This window comes from Myotis brandtii, unplaced genomic scaffold (genome assembly GCF_000412655.1).
Source record: "Myotis brandtii unplaced genomic scaffold, ASM41265v1 scaffold500, whole genome shotgun sequence".
Classification (NCBI taxonomy): domain Eukaryota; kingdom Metazoa; phylum Chordata; class Mammalia; order Chiroptera; family Vespertilionidae; genus Myotis; species Myotis brandtii.
The window spans coordinates 2,102,206-2,123,002 of NW_005369062.1; the positions used below are offsets into that span (position 1 = coordinate 2,102,206).

Consider the following 20,797-nt stretch of genomic DNA (forward strand, 5'->3'; position numbering starts at 1 on the left):
GGAACCTAGTGGAGGGGAGCTATGGGGGGAAAAAGGAACAACTGTAATAATCTGAACAATAAAGATTTAATTAAAAAAAACCTCAAGGACACAGACAACAGTACGGTAATTACCAGAGAAATGAGGGTTGGGAGCAGGTGAAATATGGTAAATGGGGAGATAAATGGTGATGGAAGGAGACTAGACTTTGGATGATAAGTGCATAATGCAATGTGCAGATGATGTATTGTAGAATTGTACACTTGAAACCTATGTACTTTTATTGACCAATGTAACCCCAATAAATTCAATTAAAAGTAAAATAAAGAATGGAAAAAAATGCAAATAATTTATTTTTATGCCTGGCATATTTTTCTTTTTCAAAAAATTTTAAAATATTTTTTAACTGATTTGAGAGAGAGCGAGAAAGAAACATTGACTTGTTCCAAATTATTTATGCATTCGTTGGTTGATTTTTGTATATGCCCTGATTGGGGATCGAACCCTAAACCTTGGTATATTGAAACGGTGCTCCAACCAACTGAGCTATCTGACCAGGGCTATCTGGCATATTTTTCTATTAACTTATCCTAATTTACTGAAGAGTATCACTTCTTTAGCCTTTTGATATAGAAAATTTAAAACAAAGTAGGCCCTTGCCAGTAGCTCAGTTGGTTAGTATTGTCCCAATACACCAACGTTACGGATTCGATACCGTCAGGGCATGTGCTATTGTCAACCAGTGAATGCATAAATAAGTGGAACAGCAAGTCAATGATCCTCTTTCTCTAAAATCAATAAAAATAAATACATAAACAAAATTAAATAATGAACCCTTTTGTACCTGGCTGTCACCCAACTTCAATAATCAACATTTTTCCATTCTTGTATCATCTGTACCTTCATCTACTTTCCATCTTCTACTTGATGACTGTAGGAAGTGGGCCTCTGTGATCCATCTCCAGCATAGTCAACTTTTAATTGAAATGGTTACTGAATTTCCCCAGGGCAAACAGGATGTAGGGAGGAGGGAAAAGGATATAAGAACAAAGAACTATGTACCTGAGCAGGTATCTTGGTGAGAAACTCCCCCCTCCCCAGATGCCCGCCTCAGCTAGATAAGGGGAGATGGAGACAACTAGAAAATGCCTCCGCCCATTTTTTTAACTAACCCAGTAGGAGACAATAAGACCTAGGTGACATATGAGGAAACTATTAACCTCATAGTACTCAGCCAATGAGGAACCAGAGGAGGGACTCTCACACCCTAAGGGGATAAATGGGCTGTGATCGCTAATCCATGTGTGCCTGTACAACTGGTCACCTGCTCTCAAGAATGTATTAAAAGTCTGGTTTTCGCCATACTTCTGTCTCTGAGTCCGTTATTTGAATCCAGACAGGTGAGCATTTCTCATGATGATGACGATGATTTTTTTACCTACACTGAAGTGTATAAATCTTAGTTGTAGGATTTTGACAAATGAATCTGTCCATGTAATCCACACATTTATCAACATGCAGAACATTTTCCATTTTCATCTTCCCAAGCAGTAGACTTCTGTCCTAAGGCAACCATTATCCTGATTTTTTTCATTTTAGATTAATGTTTCCTCTTCTAGAACTTGATATAAATGGAGTCATACAGTATATACTATTTTTGTACTAACTATTTTTAAGCAGTTTCAATCATTTTGTTGCCTGAGCTAAGTACTATTCCACTAACTAAATGGATATATCACAATTTGTTTTTCTTCTGATGGTAAACATTTGGGTTGTGTCCAGTTTTAGGTTACTATGAATAAATATTCTCTATGAACAGGTTTAGTCACTTTTATATTTGCTTGTAATATATACTGTTTTTGAATTAAAATGGCACCTAATTAAAAACCCAATAATTTATAAGTTTTAAGACTGATCTTTATCCCTCCACCTTAATACATTTTTCTGAGTTAGTATTATGCTTCAGCAAATATCCATTTCACATTTAAGTTTATATAAAACTGATACCTAATAGTTAAGAATTCTTGATTTTGTCAGAAATTGAATGATACTTTTTTAAAATATGTCTTTATTGATTTTAAAGAGAAGAAGGGAGCGGGGAGAGAGAGAGCGAGACATTGATATGAGAGAGAAACGTTGATCGGTTGCCTCCCATACATGACCAGGGACCAAACCCTCAACCTGGGCATGTGCCCTGACTGGGAATTGAACCAGCAACCTTTCTACATATGAGCCACACCGGCCAGGACTGAATGATTCTTTTTTGAACAACAACACAAAAAAACATTTTCTCTGAAAAAATCATTTTACTTTCCACTAAACTAGTAATGCCTCTTTTTTCTTTTTCATTTGTTTTTCATTTTCTTTTCCAGAAGTGAGTCACTGAGTCCTGAGTTGGTGGCTGCTGCATCTGCTGTTGCAGATTCTCTCCCTTTTGACAAGCAGACAACCAAGTCAGAGCTGCTCAGGCAGCTTCAGCAGCATGAGGAAGACTCAAGGGCACAGAAAAATGGAGAAAGACCTAAAATTAGGTTAGTGAATCAAATAGTATGTCAAATAGTAATACTGGTATCTCAAAATAGGCTGTTTTCATGTAATTGAGTTATATACATAAATATTCATTTAAACAACTGATGTATTAAGTAAAATTACAATTAAGTGATTAATTTTTATTTTCAGAAGTTACACAATTTCTTGTTCCTTAGAAAAAATGATAAATTTAGTGATGTTACTAAAAATAAATAAAGAATAAGACAGTTTCTCTGAGAAGATTAATTTTTTCTCATTAAATAATTTTCTGGTGTTATGCACAATATGATAATCTTCAAGCCTGTTTTCTTTTTCCCTCTTATTAAGTTTTAGCTGACATTCTTCCACTTCTCTCATCTCTCATTACTTTATACCAAGTTATACCACTTACTGCTGAAATGTAGTCAGGGGTGGCACTGCTTTGTTTTGCAGAGCAATCTAAGTCAGTAGTTCTCAATGAGCATATTGTAAGACTTCTCTCAGGAAGTTAAAAAAAAATACAGATGACTTGACTGTCAGATCACTCATTTATTTGTATTTGAACAAATGCAAGGCAATAAATATGGCTAAATTTCAACTTTAATTTAGTTTTAATCTATGTGATAAGTATACAGATACTGATTTTATATCAACTGCTCTAGATGCTTGATAATTTTACATAGGTGACACTTTTATTTTTTTATTTTTAAAATTTATTTTTATTGATTTCAGAGAAGAAGGGAGAGAGAAGGAGAGATAGAAACATGATGAGAATCATTGATCAGCTGCTTCCTGCACGCCACGCACTAGGGATCAAGTCTGCAACCCAGGCATGTGCCCTGGCCGTGACCTCATGGTTCATAGGTCAGTGCTCAACCACTGAGCCAAGGCAGCAGGCAATAAGTGACACTTTTAATTTATATTTTAAATGAACACATCTGAAGAGCATCTTCTTTTTTTCTCTTTTTACTTTTTTTTATTGTCTATACTATTACAGATGTCCTCATTTCCCCCCACTTTGACATCTTTAGAACACAGAAGGAAACAAATCTTAGTGGTCTGTGGATTGTGAATGTTAATATGTAACATATAATCTTTTATTTAAATGTAAATTATGTTGTATTACTGCATAGGAATGAAATAAAAATTAAATGATATGAGTCATGTTTTCTATTATTCAGTAGATAAAATTTATAATACACTTGATTTTTTCTTATTTCAGTTTCAGTAACATAATATCAGATATGAAAGTTGCCAAATCTGCCACAGCTAGAGCTAGTACAAGACCAGTTCATCAGATTCAGTTTGATGAAGGATCTGACAATTATGTTGGCCAAGAGAAGACCGTCGATCTTAGAAAAAGGTATTGAAACTTTGCAGTCTATCTGGTTTTGTTTGTTTCACTGTAGTTTTACTTTATTGCTATGTATATTATTGCTGATAGGTATCTGAACATTATGAATGTATTTATATCTTTCTCCTTATTCTCCATTTACCATTTCCTAGAGAGGGGAAGATTATTTTTTATTCATTGATTGATTTAAGAGAGAGAGAGAAACATTGATTTGTTGTTCCATTTATTTATGCATTCATTGGTTGATTCTTGTATGTGCCCTGACCGAGGGATCACACCTGCAATCTTTGCTACCCAGCCAGGGCTAGGGAAAGATCTTCTGAATTTAACATACCTAAACTTTTATTTACCTTAAATTAAAATGGTCCCTGCCGTACACCTGGGGAATAAAGGTCTCCTGATTTAGAATAAGTAGAGCTGACTGTATTCTGAACAAATGAACATTTTGAGAGAAACATTATTTTTCATTCTGATATATGCCTAATAATGTATGTTCATATACCTTTTTTATCTCTATATAATAATCTTTTTTCATACCTTAGAGAATTAACTCACTGTCAAAGAAAAGAAGATCCTATAATACCATACAGTGGTAGATTACTTGTGGTAATTTGAATTTAGAAATTTGCAGTTCTTAGAGATGCTAAGCCCTGTCTTACATATTTTATTATAGAAAGCTATCTGTATTTACATAAAGTTTCTGGTTTCTTTTGTTCTCTCACAAGCCCATAAAGTGATAGTTGGGGAACCAGATATTTAGCATGGTCTGACAAAAACTAACTGAACTTTATAGCATATGGGCTCACAAATGGAATGTTTTTGATGTATATTTTATGGATTTTAAGTACAATCTCCGCAATTTGAGTTAGTTCCTTCCAAGTGTTAAATTACTAATTTGTACAGGAAGATTAGAAAAGATGGTCAGCAATTAACAAAAGAAGTTCAAAAGGTTATAGTGACTTTGGAAGAATATTTGAATTACTAATTTAAAGTGATTTTTACAGCTATGATATATTATTGAATAAAGTAGGATGTGTATTAGAGTTTTACTTAAGATTCCTCAAGAATATTTAAATTGAATCTTTTTTTTAATCAGTCTTTGAGATAATTCCATGCAACTACATCAGAATGCTATACCATAGTTTAATTTTTAATGGTATTAGCTATCATTAAAAATTAGAAGGCAGCAGAGAGAAGCTAAAAAAGTAGGAAAGGGATTTATGTGCATACTAGAGGCCTGGTGCATGAAATTTGTGCAGCGGGGAGGGGGGGTGTCCCTAAGCCTGGCCTGCACCCTCTCCAATCTGGGACCCCTTGGGGGATGTTCAACTGCTGGTTTAGGCCTGATCCCGAACTGGCAGTCAGACATTCCTCTCACAATCTGGGACTTCTGGCTCCTAACCACTTGCCTGCCTGCCTGCCTGCCTGATTGCCCCTAACTGCATCTGCCTGCCAGCCTGATCACCCCCTAACCACTCCCCTGCCAGCCTGCTTGATGCCTAACTGCTCCTCTGCCAGCCTAATCGCCCCCAACTGCCCTCTCCTGCTGGCCTGATTGCCCCCAGCTGCCCTCTCCTGCTGGCCTGATTGCCCCCAGCTGCCCTCTCCTGCTGGCCTGATTGCCCCCAGCTGCCCTCTCCTGCTGGCCTGATTGCCCCCAGCTGCCCTCTCCTGCTGGCCTGATTGCCCCCAGGCTCCCCTGCCAGCCTGGTCACCCCCAACTGCCCCCCCGCCGGCCTGGTCACCCCACGCAGCCTGCTGTTCAGTCATTTGGTCGTCCCTCACCCCCCTGCCGGCCTTGTTGCCCCAATCAGCCTGCTGTTTGGTCGTTACTGTGACGGTGTCCTGGACAATTTGCATATTTCTCTATTATTAGTATAGGTAATGACTGTGTTAAAAAGCTGATTAAAGAATTCTAGAAAAGGGGAAGCAATGGTGGGATAGCAAGTTGTTCACCCTGCTCTGACTTGGGACAGACTGAGAGTCCAGGCTGTTCTGATTTTTTTTTCAGTTAGAGACAGAGAGGTGTGAGTCACAGAGCATTGACTTTAGAGTCACACTAGTCCGCCATAGAATTTTAGCACTGTGCCACTGACTAATTCTGTGACTGGGGAAATCGTTTTGTTTCTCCATCTATAAAATGCTGAAAGTGAAGCCTGGCTTAATGTCTTTCTTGAATAATAGGAAAGAAACATGTATAAACCATATTTAGTAGTTGCACAGCAAATTGTCTGTTTCCTTCCCTTCCTCTTTACTACATTGTGCTTTTAAAATTCCATACTTTGCTGAATCATTCCCTCTTTACTGTGAGTTACTTTAATCCATCAATCTGTTCACTTGACTTGAGGTTGAGGAATGCTTGGTAGGGAGAAGAATGCAAGACACTGAGGATAGTTCTGGAGCACAGATGCCTATGTTTACAATACTTGGGAACTTGCTAGAGGGAAATATGTGATGTAAAATCACCTTGTCTAATTTTAATATGGACTTTACATTTTTCTGTTGAATTTAGTAGAAAAAAAGTAATTTGATCCAGAAAATAATTCAAAATTATTTTTAAAATTAACCCTACCTTTTAAAAAAATATGAGAAGGAGAGAGAGAGAGATAGAAACATTAATGAGAGACACATATATTAGCTGCCTCATGCACATCCCCTACTAGGGATTGAGTCCGCAATGGAGGCATGTGCCCTGTCCAGGAATTGAACCTATGACCTCTCAGTGCTTGGATCAATGCTCAACCATTGAGCCATACCAGCCAGGCTAACCCTATCTTTATAAATTGGCTTTAATCTGCCAGTAAATGTACTCAAACATGAATGTGAATTGAGGGATACAGCAGTTGATTAAAATATACAAGGAAAAGTTACCTGACATTAATTTCAATAGTTAAAAATAGTTATGTAAAGAAAGTTCATTATTATTTTAAAATTACAGAACAATTGTTTAGTTTTTGTTTTGTTTTTTAAATTTTTTAAAATTTATTTCAGAGAGAGGAAGGGAGAGATAGAAACATCAGTGATGAGAGAGAATCATCAGTCAACTGCCTCCTTCATGCTCTCTATTGGGGATTGAGCCTGCAACCCGGGCATGTGCCCTGGCTGGGAATCAAACCATGACCTCCTGTTTCATTGGTTTATGTTCAACCACTGAGCCACACCGGCCAGGCCAGAACCATTGCTTTGTAAGTGGGAATGTTTTGATTTATCTGTGCAATCATTTATAATTATAATTTCTAATTAAGCATGCAGCCTGGTCAGTGTGGCTCAGTGGTTGAGCATCGATCCATGCACCAAGAGGTCATTGGTTCAATTCCCAGTCAGGGCACATGCCCGGGTTGCGGGCTCAATCCTCAGTAGGCAGGTGTGCAGGAGGAAGCCAATCTGTTTCTCTTTCATTGATGTCTCTATCTCTTTTTCTTCTCCCTCTCCCTTCTCTCTCTAAAAATCAATTTTAAAAGCACACATACGTATTTTAAAAAACAGGCTGTATTTTCTGCCTTTAAGACAATTGCTGACTTTAGCAACATTTTTGTGTGTGCGGGGGGCCTCTTTGGGGTCATTTTGTTTGGGACTCTTCACTTCCTAGACTTGTATGTCTATTTCCTTTGCCAGGATAGGGAAGTTTTCAGTCATTATTTCTTCAAATAGGTTTTCAATCCTTCGATGTTTCTCTTCTTGTACCTCTGGATGCAAATGTTGTTATGCTTTATGTTGTCCCAGAGGTCCCTTAAACTATTCTCATTTTCTCTTATTCTTTGTTCTTTTTGCTGTTCTGATTGGGTGTTTTCTGCTACCTTATCTTCCAAACCAGTGATATCCTCTGCTTCATGTAATCTGCTATTGATTCCATCTAATGCAGCGGTTCTCAACCTGTGGGTCGCGACCCCTTTGGGGGTCGAATGACCCTTTCACAGGGGTCGCCTAAGACCATTGGAAAACACATATATAATTACATATTGTTTTTGTGATTAATCACTATGCTTTAATTATGTCCAATTTGTAACAATGAAAATACATCCTGCATATCAGATATTTACATTACGATTCATAACAGTAGCAAAATTACAGTTATGAAGTAGCAACAAAATAATTTTATGGTTGGGGGTCACCACAACATGAGGAACTGTATTAAAGGGTCTCGGCATTAGGAAGGTTGAGAACCATTGATCTAATGTATTCTTCATTTTTGTTTTTGTATTCATTTCTGACAAGTTATTTTTTTATGACTTCTATCTTTTTGTGTAAGTTCTCACTGAGTTCATCTACTCTTCCCCTAAGTTCATTGAGCATCCTTATAACCAGTGTTTTGAACTCTGCATCTAGTAGATTGCTTGCCTCCATTTTGTTTAGTTCTTTGTCTGGAGATTTGATCTGTTCTTTCATTTGAGACATGTTTCTTTGCCTCCTCATTTTGGCTGCCTCCCTGTTTGTTTCTATGTATTAGGTGGATCTGATCCATCTCCCAGTCTTGGCAGGGTAGCCTTATGTGGTAGGTGTCCTATGGGGCGCAGTGGCACAGCCTTCCTGATCACCTGAGCCAGGTGCTCCAGAAATGTTCCTTGTATGGGTTGTGTTTACCTTCTTGTTGTGGTTAAGTCTTGATTGCTATGGCACATCAGTGAGTGGGTGGGATTGACCTTCAGACTGACTGGTTGTGAAGATTGGCCATGACTACAGCAGACAAGCTGTTGTTTGGGGGCTGACCCCACAGAGTGGGATTTGCTGTAGCAGGGCTCTGATGCCTGCTATGTCATTTGTGGAACTAATTGGGTGATGCTCTGGTGTGGTCTGAAGCTGGCCTCTTGGTGTGTTGGTTCTGGGGCCTCTTGGGGGTGGGGTGCAGGTATCATTACAGGCCTAAGTCAGCTGCTACCTGTGCCCAACCCTGAAGCCACTTGGTAGGACCTACAAAGTGAGTGTTTGGTAGCTGCCTCTGCTGAGTTTGGAGGTGCCTGGGAGAGGCTAGGCTCCAAACCAATGCCAGAAGCCAGCTGCCAATAGTGCTCGGCTGGGGACTACTTAGCAAGAGATATAGGGCACACTGAGGCTGGCCACTTCTTGTTTGGGGTTGTTTGGAACCTTTCAGAGATTTTAGGTAAGTCTACATTGAGGGCTGAGGCCAGCCACTTGTGAATAACAGCCACTGAAAGGTTCTGCCATGTGCACAAGTTATGTGGGGTGGGTTCTCAGGGAATTACCAGGGTGAACAAGTTTGATGGAGACTCAGATATGGCACTAGCAGGCTGGATAGGGGGAGGGCTCAGCAAAAGGACAATGGCACCTGCCAGCACTTTTAGTACTGGAGAGAACTGCTCCTCCAACCTACACCCCGAAGCCAGACAATTCAGTCTTCCCTGTTTGTTCCTGGTGCTTTGAGCAACTACCCCAATGCTGTAGTTCAAAGTCAGTGAGTTCCTTAGTGAATAAGCCCTTTAAGAGGAAAGCCTGGAACTCTAGCAGACCTCCCTCTCACCCAGGCAGAATCCAAGCTAATTCTCATAGCCAGATGTTGTGGGGACTCCTATTCCTGCCACTGATGGTCTAGGCCAGTGGTCAGCAAACTCATTAGTCAACAGAACCAAATATCAACAGTGCAACAATTGAAATTTCTTTTGAGAGCCTAATTTTTTAAACTTAAACTATATAGGCAGGTACATTGTTATTAACTTAATTAGGGTACTCCTAAGGCTTAGGAAGAGCCACACTCAAGGGGCCAAAGAGCCGCATGTGGCTCGCGAGCTGCAGTTTGCTGACCACTGGTCTAGGCTGGATGCCCGGTATTGGGCTGGGACTCCTCACCCTCAGGGAGGACCTCTACATCGGAGCTATCCCTCCCGATTTATAACCAACACATGTGAGTTTGGGACCAGTCCTTTCAAATCTCCGCTTCTTCTATCAGTATCATGGAGGCTACTCCTTTTTATTCTTAGTGATAGGAGTTCTATTTTGTTAGTCTTCTGGTGTTTCTCAAGGGTGGTTGTACTATAATTTAATTGTACGTTTTTTTGTTAGTTGTGTAATTTTGATATGGTCTCAGGAGGAAGTGAACACAGAGTTAACCTACTTTGACATCTTGACCAAAGTTCTAGATTCATTTATGACAACTTCGAATTTTGCATATTTTGATAGTTTCCCACAACATTGAGATTTCTAAAACATTAATATGAGATGGAGCAAATAAAAATTATGGCAAATTAGGCTAATCTTTACAATTAGGTATTTTGGAAATTAGGCTTTTAACTGTTTTGTTGTATTATGATGTAAAAATTCAAGTTCATCTGTTCCTATTTTTAGTTACTAGTCTTAAAGATATGGCAGTTTAATTAAAATGTCTGGTGTCATCAGTGGAATTACTTTTATATCTACATTGAATACTTTATATAAATTTTTTTTCTCATAAACAATTTTTATTGGCAGTGTATAAATACTCGTTGAATAAATTATTTTTTCTTCTTTAATTTTAGGAAAAGTATATTTAAGGGAAAGAGACTTAATATTTTTGATGTTAAGGCAGCTACTGAAGAGGCACCTGAAACAGGTTTGTTAAGAAAAGAACAACACTATTTCTCATGTATTGAAAAATTCTATCTTTCATAAATGTCCTTAATGTTTGATTGCATAATAATCAGGTATTTAAATATTCCATCCTGTCATTGGCATGGATCCTGCTTATGAATGTACTTGCTGACATTGCTAGCCTTGGTCATATTTTCCTCTTGAAATGTTTCATTCTGTGAGGCAATGGGAAGTAAGGGGTGACTACCAGCCACATGAATCCAGAGCTATAAATTGGCTACTAATTTGGAGTAGAACATTGATCTCCCACCATTTGCAGTGTACCTGTGTACTATTGCAGAAAGATACACTGGTTTCTGCCGTAAGGCATCTCACTGTCTAGAAGAGGAGATAGCATTGGTAGACCTAACTTACTGATTTAGTGATTGCGTAGGAGATGGGATGAGGAGCATTCAAGGAATATATTTAGCAGACCTGTAGTGTTTTTTTCTTAGTGCACAGTCTGTTCTCTGTTTTTTTCTCCTTTCTTCTTTAGGCAAGAAGTCAAATCCTTCAAATTTGCCATTTTAAGTCTAATTAAAGAGAAATAAGAATATCTTTTTGCTTAGCATTAAGTTTGATTTACTGATAAAATAACTGAAGAAACTCAATACAAATGGTCTCCAGCTTACAAGTTACTTCCAATTCTAAAGATTGTAAGCTTTTTGGACCTTGGTAGACATAATTTTATATTTAATATTTAAGTTCCTAGGCCCCCCCTCCAGTGACTCATGTAAACTTTCTATCATTTACTGATTTTCCTACTGTTCAATAAGCTCATGATATTAGGGGCTAGGTCTCAGTGATCTTTATATAGTAGCACCTAGCGAAGTGGCTTACGGATAATAGGAATTCGTTATTTTAAATCTTAAAATCCTTTTTTGAACAAATTGGGATAAACTATATATCCATAAAGGAAAGGAGTTAATTCAATCAATGTTTATATGTTTAAATGAAGTTGAAGCTAAGAGAACACCCCACCCTGTATTGTGCCAACTGCATTCTGTCCTGTGTGATGAAAAGGAAATGCACAGGCATGGGGAAAGGATCACCTTTCCCCTAATGAAGTGGCAACTGTTAAGCTTGCCCAGAAAGGGAATTTGTTGTCAGGGCAATTGCTATTGTCCATCTAATGAATAGCCAGAAGAGACACTTGGATTCTTGAAAGAGCCAGCTTGCTTTTTTAAAATCAGAAATATTATTTCTAAAACTGAAATTAGCTAGCAAGGAGGTAATAAAAGTTATATGTATTTTACAAAATAGTATAAAATAATGAAACTCTAATAAGGAAAGTAATGCACACATTTATGTCAATTTACTCTAAGGAAGGTATTGTTTTAATAAGCTATATTACATTTGAATGTCATTTTCCCCCAACTAAATACAAGAATAGCAATAATGTGCAAACCTAAATTTAGTATTTATTCACTGTTGTTTCCCTACCACCTAAAATAATGCCTGACTTATACAGTGGGGCCTTGACTTATGAGTGTCCCGACTAACGAGTTTTTCGAGATACGAGCCATCTCTCGGCCGATTTTTTGCTTTGAGTTGCGAGCTAAAATTCGGATTACGAGCCAGCTTCAGATACCCCACCGTTAGGTGGCGCAGCGAACGTCACAGTGAACGCCACAACATCAGCCCAGCATCACGTGTCTCACTTGTTCACTTTTTGATTTGACATACGAGTAATTTGAGTTACGAGCTCCATCACGGAACGAATTAAACTCGTAAGTCAAGGCCCCACTGTAGTTGGCATTCAATAATTATTTACTGAACAAATGAATGAGTTCTTCTGTCCCATGATTGCCACATTTTGCTCCCCACTAAGTTCTTACCAGTGCTGCAAAGAATATAGTGCTATACCCTATTGCTTATCCTGGAGAGATTTGGTTTGGGTATCTGGATTATTCAGCCTCAGATTATGCCATACTAACCTCTCTGAGTTTCCCGTCCATCACTTATAAAATGGGGCTAATCTCAAAGATTAAATAAAATAATATAATTAAAGAGTCAGGCATAATGCCTGAATCATAGTGCACATTCAATAGATAGTCGCAGCTATTAACATCAATCTTCTATATATATAAAAGGCTAATATGCAAAGTGTCCCCTTGAGAGTTCAATCACTCGCTATGATGTGCGCTGACCACCAGGGGGTAGCGCAGAACAAAGGAAGGTGTCAGCCGGCAACTGGGGAAGGAAGGCCCCGGCCAGCAGCTGGAAGGCCCCGATCGGTCATGATTGCCAGCCAAGCTTAGGGACTCTACCCATGCACGAATTTTGTGCACTGGGCCTCTAGTTAATAATGATGAAACATCAGGAATGGTGGTGTTCGAGATCCTCTCCTCCTGAAATTACAACAAGTTAACTAGCTATAATTCAACAAAGAAGTCTCTGCTCAATACAGAGGCATGCCTGAGAAACTCCTATATTGAAACATCTAAAGATGGGTAACCAGGAATAAACAGGGAGATGAGAAGGGAGGAAAAAGTTCACAGCCCACAGACATAGCCCTGTAGCTGGTGTGGAGAAGGGAGGAAGCTGGCGCTGGGAGGCACTTTCTTCAGCCGGGAGGAACAGAGAACATTGGGGGGCAGTACAGCAGGGTGAACAGTGTCTAAGTCAGCAGATGCCTGATAGAGCACAGGGTTCTTCCATGCAGTTCTCCACAGTTGGGGCAAACTGTGGTGCTTCAGACAAAGAAACAGAACCACAGAGCCCTGGCACTTGTTGGACTCCCCAAACTCGCCTCTGGTTGCCCTTGGAGTTGGTGCAAGGAGCATATTATCTGTAAACCAAGAACAATGATAGTAGAACTGCTGTTTCCCTCTGTGACAGATCCCCAGGTGGGGAGCTTGAGGTGGGACTCCCATGGAGGTCAGGGGTCACCAATACAGTGAGTGCAAAACCAACCCCACCCCAACAGCACGGCTGTACTGTCTTACGAAAGCCATGGAGGTCAAGACTAGGAGATCACAGAACTAAAAAATCTTGTAATGCAGCACCATCTACTGGAAAATAGTAGAAAGACCTCTACAAAGGAAGCTGGTATATAAATGCCTAGGCAAAGGAAAACCGCAAATACCATGAATAGCCACAGTAATGAGGATGATCAGAAAGAAAATGGAAAATCCCCAGTAAGTCAACTGGAACACATGGAAATATGTGATATAAATGACAGATTTCAAGATTGCATTTCTAAAAATACTCAACAAGATGTGAGAAAATACAGACAGGCAATTAAATGCACCCAGAAAAAAGAAAATGAACAAAACAAGTATTTTACCAATGAAATTGAAACTTTAAAAAAGAACCAATCATACCCAGCCAGCATGGGTCAGTGGTTGAGCATCAACCTATGAACCAGGAGGTCAGGGTTCGATTCCTGGTCAAGACACATGCCCAGAGAGCAACAGAAACTAAGAGGAGCTCAAACCGTTATAGTCTCGCTTTCAGAACTTTCAGAAAACATCACAGCCCTGCCAATACCTTGATTTGAGCCCAGAAAAACGTCCAACCCACAGAACGGTCAAACTTCAAATGAAGGCCGGTCTTTGAGCGACAGCGACGCAAGATGGCAGCCAGCATGGGCTCAGGAGTAAAAGTCCCTCGCAATTTTCGACTGTTGGAAGAACTTGAAGAAGGCCAGAAAGGAGGAGGAGATTTCACAATTAGTTGGGGTGTAGAATATGATGAAGACATGACACTTACAAGATGGACAGGGATGATAATTGGGCCTCTAAGAACAGTTTATGAAAACCGAATGTACAGCCTTAAAATAGAATGTGGACCTAAATACCCTGAAGTACCCCCTGTTGTAAGATTTGTAACAAAAATTAATATGAATGGAGTTTATAGTTCTAATGGAGTGGTGGACCCAAGGGCCATATTAGTGCTAGAGAAATGGCATCGTTCATATAGTATCAAACATGTCCTGCATGAGCTTCGGCACCTAATGATGTCTAATGAAAATATGTCACTCCCTCAGCCACCTAAAGGACAGTGTTACAGCAACTAATCAAAAAGAAAACCACAGGCCCACCCTTCCCCCATTCGATTTAAGCAGTCTTCAATTTCCACAGTAGTAACTTTTCTAGATACGTCTTGTAGACATCAAAGTACTGGAAAGGAAGCTCCTGTTCAAAGGCAGTTTATCTTAAGATACTGTAAGTGATACTAATTTGTTGTCCGTTTGAAATATATAAGTTGTGCTATCATAAAAAAAAAAGAAAGAAAAAGAGACACATGCCCAGGTTGTGGGGCTCAGTCCCCAGTGTGGGGCATGCAGAAGGCAGCCAATCAGTGACTCTCATCATTGATGTTTCTATCTCTCTCTCTCCATTCCTTTGTGAAATCAATAAAAATATATTTAAAAACACACACACACACAATCAGAAACCCTGGAAATGAAGCATGCAATTAAAGAGATTAAAAAGTGAACTGTGCAAAGAAAACAGAGCCAACAAGATGGAGAGAAGAATTAGTGATATCGAAGATAGCCACCTAAAAATGGTGCAGAGGGAAGAAGAGAGAGACCTGAGCATAAAGAAAAATGAAAGAGTTCCACGAGAACTATCTGACTTCATCAGAAAAAGCAATATTAGAATTATAGGCATTGCAGAGGAAGAAGAGGGAGCAGGGAACAGAGAGTCTATTCAAACAAAAAGTGGATGAGAACTTCCCAAACCTATGGAAAAAACTAGGTCCTCGAATCCAAGAAACAAAAAAGAACACCTAGTTACCTCAATCCAAAGAGGCCCTTTCCAAGGCACTTGGTATTGAAACTGTCAAAAATTGATGACAAAGAAGAAATTCTCAAAGCAGTCAGGGAAAAAAAGGAAGTGACCTGCAAAGAAAAACGCATCAGAATTTCATCTAACTTCTCAGCAGAAAATCTGCAAGCCAGAAGAGAGTGGAACCAAATATTCAAACATTTGAAAGAGAAATTACCAGCCACGAATAATATACCCAGCAAAATTATTCTTTGTATATGAAGGAGAAATAAAGATGTTCCCAGACATACAGAAGCTGAGGGATTTTAACACCAGAAAACCTCCATTGCAGGAAATACTCAAAGGGGTTATTCTACCTGAAACAAAGAACATAAGGTCACAATAATAAGAATAAGATCACCAAAAACTTACAGTATAAACGGATAATTTGTGACAACAAAAACATAAAAGGTCTGAACTAGCAAAGGAAGATGAAGATGACATGTACTCAAAAGAAAAAAAAAACTACACTATATGTGTAACTTCATTTTTTATAAATTTCAACAAAGGAGCCAGAAACACACAATGAACTAAATATAGTCTCTTCAATAATTGGTGTTGGGAAAACTGGAAAACCACATGCAAATGAATGAAGCTGGATTAGTTTGTCTCCATGTATAAAAATTAACTCAAAATGGATCAAAGACCTAAATATAAGACCTGAAACAATAATTTACATAGAAGAAACTATAGGTACCAAACTTATGGACCTTAGTCGTAGAGAACATTGTATGAACTTGACTCCAAAGGCAAGGGAAGTAGAGACAAAAATAAATGAATGGGACCATATCAAACTAAAAAGCTTCCGCACGGCAAAAGAAACTGAAATCAAAACAAAGAGGCAGTTAACCAGATGGAGATGATATTTGCAAACAGTTGCTCGGACAAAAGTTTAATTTCCAAAATATATAAAGAACTCAAAATCAACACAAAACAACCCAATCAAAAAAGTGGGCTGACGTCCTGAAAGCACATCTCTCCCAAGAAGACATACAAACAGCCAATAAATATATGAAAAGATGTTCAACCTCACTAGCAATTAAGGCAATGCAAATCAAAACTACAATGAGATATCGCCTCACACCTGTTAGAATGGTTATTATCAACAAGACAAGTAATAGCAAGTGTTGCAGAGGTTGTAGAAAAAAGGGAACCCTCATTCATTACTGGTGGGAATGTAGTCTGGCACAACCACTATGGAAAGCAGTCTGGTGATTGATCAAAAAAGTAAGAATAAAACTACCATATGACCCAGCAATCCCTCTCCTAGGTGTATACCAAAGAAACACAACAACCTGAAAAACATGTATTCACAAAGATATATGAACCCTTTATTCATTACAGCATTATTCATAGTGGCCAAAACATGTAAACAATCAAAGTGTCCTGCGATAAGAGGACTGGATAAAGAAGATGTGGTACGTGTACAAAATGGAATACTACTGAGCCATAAGAAAGGATGATATAGCACCATTTGCAACAACATGGATAGGACTTGAGAACATTATGCTAAGTGAAATAAGTCAAAAAAAGCTAAGAATCATATAATTTCACTCATGTGGGATATAAAACAAACTCATGAACACAAATAGCAGTGTGGTGGTTGCCAGAGGGAAGGGGGTGTTGGGAAAAGGGGTCCTAATATATGGTGACAGGAGAAGATTGGTGGACTTTGGGTGATGGGCACACTGCAATATATAGATCTTATAACATAGAAACCCACACCTGAAACCTATATGTTCATGTTGACCAATGTGACCCCAAGAAATTTAATTTTAAAAAACAAAATGAGGATGATCATTATCTTCATGAGAAGACAGGTTGATCAGTGTCTACTGAATGAATTTTAAAAAGTGTGACCATAATAAATTATTTACTGTTATTACTCTGTAAATATGGCTAATATGCCTAATTACTATGATCTTTTCTCTGTATCAGCTGTTCTAGGTCAACATACTTAATATCCAGCATTTGATGCTGGCTATTAGGCATGGTCATACATGAACTTTAATTTTAAGTCTTTGTATGGACATATGTTTTCTTTTGGGTAAATATTTAGGAGTAAAATGGTTGCATGATAAGTGTATTCTCAACTTTTAAAGAAACTGAGAAACTATTTTCCAAAGTGGTTGTACCATTTTACGTTCTCACCAGCAGTGACTCCTGGGAATATGACTCATTCTTGAAAGATGTCTTAAATTTTCAAAACAAGTGATTGAAATATTACATGATGGTATTTATAAGCTAATATTATACTACCTTACTAAGAGTTTGTTGTGAGGATTAAATGAACTAATATACAAAAAGCACTTAGTAAAGAGTAAGTTCTCAGTGTCCATTAGTAGTAGTGTTACTGTCATTATTATTATTATTATGTTAATTTTTCTTTGGTCTTTATTAGTAGTATGTTAGTGACTTAACAGACTAAAATAGGCTGGACTTTAAAGAACAGAGTCCCATGTTGTATTAAAATATTCATTTTTATAAAAATACTAGAGGCCTGGTGCACAAAATTCATGCACTGGGTGTGGGAGTGTCTCACAGCCCAGCCTGCACCCTCTCCAATCTGGGACCCCTCGGGGAATGTCCGACTGCCGGTTTAGGCTCGATCTCACAATCTGGGACTGCTGGCTCCCAACCGCTCACCTGCCTGCCACCCTGATCACCTCCTAACCACTACCCTGCCAGCCCAGTCACCCCCAACTGCCCTCCCCTGCCGTCCCGGTCGCCCCCAACTGTCCTCCCCTGCCGTCCCCGTCACCCCTAATTGCCCTCCCCTGCAGGCCCGGTTCCCCCCAACTGCCCTCCCTTTCTGGACTGGTCACCCCTACCTGCCCTCCCCTACTGGCCTGATAGCCCACAACTGCCCTCACCTGCCGGCCATCTTGCGGCTGTGGGCGCCGCCATATTTGAGGGCGTGGCAGTCAATTAGCATATTCCCTCCTTATTGGCTGTGGGCACCGCCATCTTTGCAGGTGGGGCAGTCAGCATATTCCCTCCTTATTGGCTGTGGGTGCCACCATCTTTGCAACAGCATGAGAGTCAATTAGCATATTCCCTCTCTATTAGATAGGATCTTTAAACAAAATATACATTTCTTTTTTTCTTTCCAGTAGAGAGGCCACTGAGACTTTAGTGATTGATTACCACTAAAAGTAAAAGTTAAGGCTTTTAATTATTGTACTTGTAGTCTTTATGTATCATTTCTGTTTCAGTTTTAGCTCTCAGAGAGCAAGCTTTCACTGTATAGTGTATAATAATGTGCTTCAAGGTATGAAGATATATCACCAACTCAGAGTTGATTATAACATTTTTAAAAAGAAAGATATTGACATTGACTTGTCCTTATTTGAAATGTTTTTATTATATAGAAACAGCACCTTCACTTTGGGATGTGGAATTTGCTCAGCAGTTAGCTGCAGTAAATGAACAGTCCTTTCAGAATGGTTTTGAAGAGATAATCCAGTGGACAAAAGAGGGGAAACTGTGGGAATTCCCAATTAACAATGAAGCAGGTAAGTTTAACTTCAGAGGTTTATAAAATTCACTGATTGAACCCTGCCAGCATGGCTTAGTGATTGAGCATCAACCTATGAACCAGGAGGTCATGGTTCGATTCCCAGTCAAGGCGCATTCCTGGGTTGTGTGCTTGATCCCCAGTGGGAGTGTGCAGGAGGCAGCTGATCAGTGATTCTCTCTCATCATTGATGTTTCTATCTCTCTCTCCTTCTCCCTTCCTCTCTGAAATCAATAAAAATATTTTTTTAAAAATAAAAGATTAGCTAAAAGTTGCAAACACCTCATTAATTCTTGGGAAAATGTAGTCCGTATTTTAACCTTTGTAGTTTTCTGCTGTTACTGTAATATTTTGATTTTTTTATAACCTTTCATTTGTTTGGACTAATAAGTAGAATGGAAGCTTAAATATCAGAAATAATCTTATATTTTCATAAAGTACTAGAGGCCCGGTGCATGAAATTCATGCACAGGTAGGGTCCCTAGGCCTGCCTGGCGATCAGGGCCGATCTGTGGGGTGACCGGCGAGGCAGTTGGGGGGCCCCCACTGGCACCTGCCTTGGCCAGCCTGGGGCCTCCAGGCTGGAGGCAGCTCCTGTGTTGAGCGTCTGCCCCTGGTGGTCAGTGTGCATCATAGAGACCTGTTGTTCCGTCGTTTGGTCGATTTGCATATTAGGCTTTTATTATATAGGATTACTTTTTATAATAAAACTTTAGAGACTTAGCAAATTCTTATATTTTGTATATGTGTATGGTATATACAGTAATATAGCATACTGGGTTTACTCTATTACACAACATGTATATTAAAGTTTTATGGTTTCTTTATTCTGTAAGGTATCAGAGTATAGTAAAAAAAAAACACACACACTCAAAAAAACAAAAAACAGAAAGTAAAAGTAGTTGTGCAAACCTGAGTATAGATCCTCAACTCTGTCAATTATTAGCCATTTGCCTTTGAGGAAGTTACTTACTTTGAGCCTTAGTTTCCTCATCTATAAAATTAAGGCTACCTCATTGGAAGACTATAAGAATTAAATAAGATAAAGTTATTGAGTTGCTCAGCACAGTTCTTGGCATGTAATGCATATGAATAAATGTTAGCTCCTTACCCCTCCTGTATGATCATAGAATTTTAAATGGAGTGAAAAACTTAGAAAATACAAGGTGTAGTATTAAGGGAAGATTTCATTATTTAATGACACTTGAGTTTTCTAAGTCTTCATGGTTAAACACGTTTTAAAACCCGGTATTGAGTCCTGGCTGGGTAGTTTAGTTGATTAGAGCATCCCCCGCATACACCAAGGTTCGATCCTCAGTCAGAGCATGTACAAGAATCAACCAGTGAATGCATAAATAAGTGGAACAACAAATCAGTGTTTCTCTCTCTCTCTCTCTCTTGATCTCTCTCTCTCTCTATAATCAATAAAAATTTTTAAAATGTTAAACTGAATATTGAGGTAGAATAACTTATGACTTTATTTAGATGAGACAAGTGAAGTATAGTTGATTAGGAGTTCAAGTTCCTAAGTGAGTTATAAACTTAATCTCTCCAAGCCTTGTCTCCCTCATCTATAAAGTGATGGGAATAATAATAGAACTTATTTTATAAGATTCATCTTAGAAACAAGTGAGATTATACAAGTAAAGCATCATCACTATCATCTGGCTTTCTATAACAACAATATTGTGAGGAGATATGCTGCTGTAACTATTTTCTGTTCTATACTGTAACCTTTAAAACTCTTTAAATATTAACAAGGATATTATGTATTTTCTAGGAACTGCCAACTAGGGTAATAGAAAAGCATGAATTGGTGGTTCATTGTCATCAACAGTAAATACTTAAGTTCATTAAAATCCCGAGTCCCTACTCCAAAGGAATTTATCTGAAATTTGACCTGGTTTTTGAATGTTTAATCTATAATAACAAAAGCTTAATATGCAAATCAACCGAACAGCAGAACAACCATCCAGACGACCTTCTAGACTACCACGCTATGACACCACGGGCGCCAGGACAGCCAAAGCAGGTGCGATGCGATTGTTCAGGCCATTGCCCCATGATCACCCTGCAGAGGGAGGCCCAGGCCACTGGCCGATGGGG

General features: G+C 38.8%; 1 protein-coding gene and 1 pseudogene across 1 annotated transcript in view; both read left to right on the top strand.

The window, feature by feature from the left end:
• MRPS31 (mitochondrial ribosomal protein S31) overlaps positions 1–20,797 on the top strand; it is a 53,679-nt gene that overhangs the window by 11,717 nt on the left and 21,165 nt on the right. Inside the window, exons 3-6 of the mRNA XM_005876952.2 lie at positions 2,352–2,510; positions 3,710–3,850; positions 10,309–10,382; positions 18,546–18,689. Coding sequence (XP_005877014.1) covers positions 2,352–2,510; positions 3,710–3,850; positions 10,309–10,382; positions 18,546–18,689 — 518 coding nt within the window. The remainder of the gene's footprint in view (positions 1–2,351; positions 2,511–3,709; positions 3,851–10,308; positions 10,383–18,545; positions 18,690–20,797) is intronic.
• LOC102259049 lies at positions 9,051–14,649 on the top strand (annotated as a pseudogene).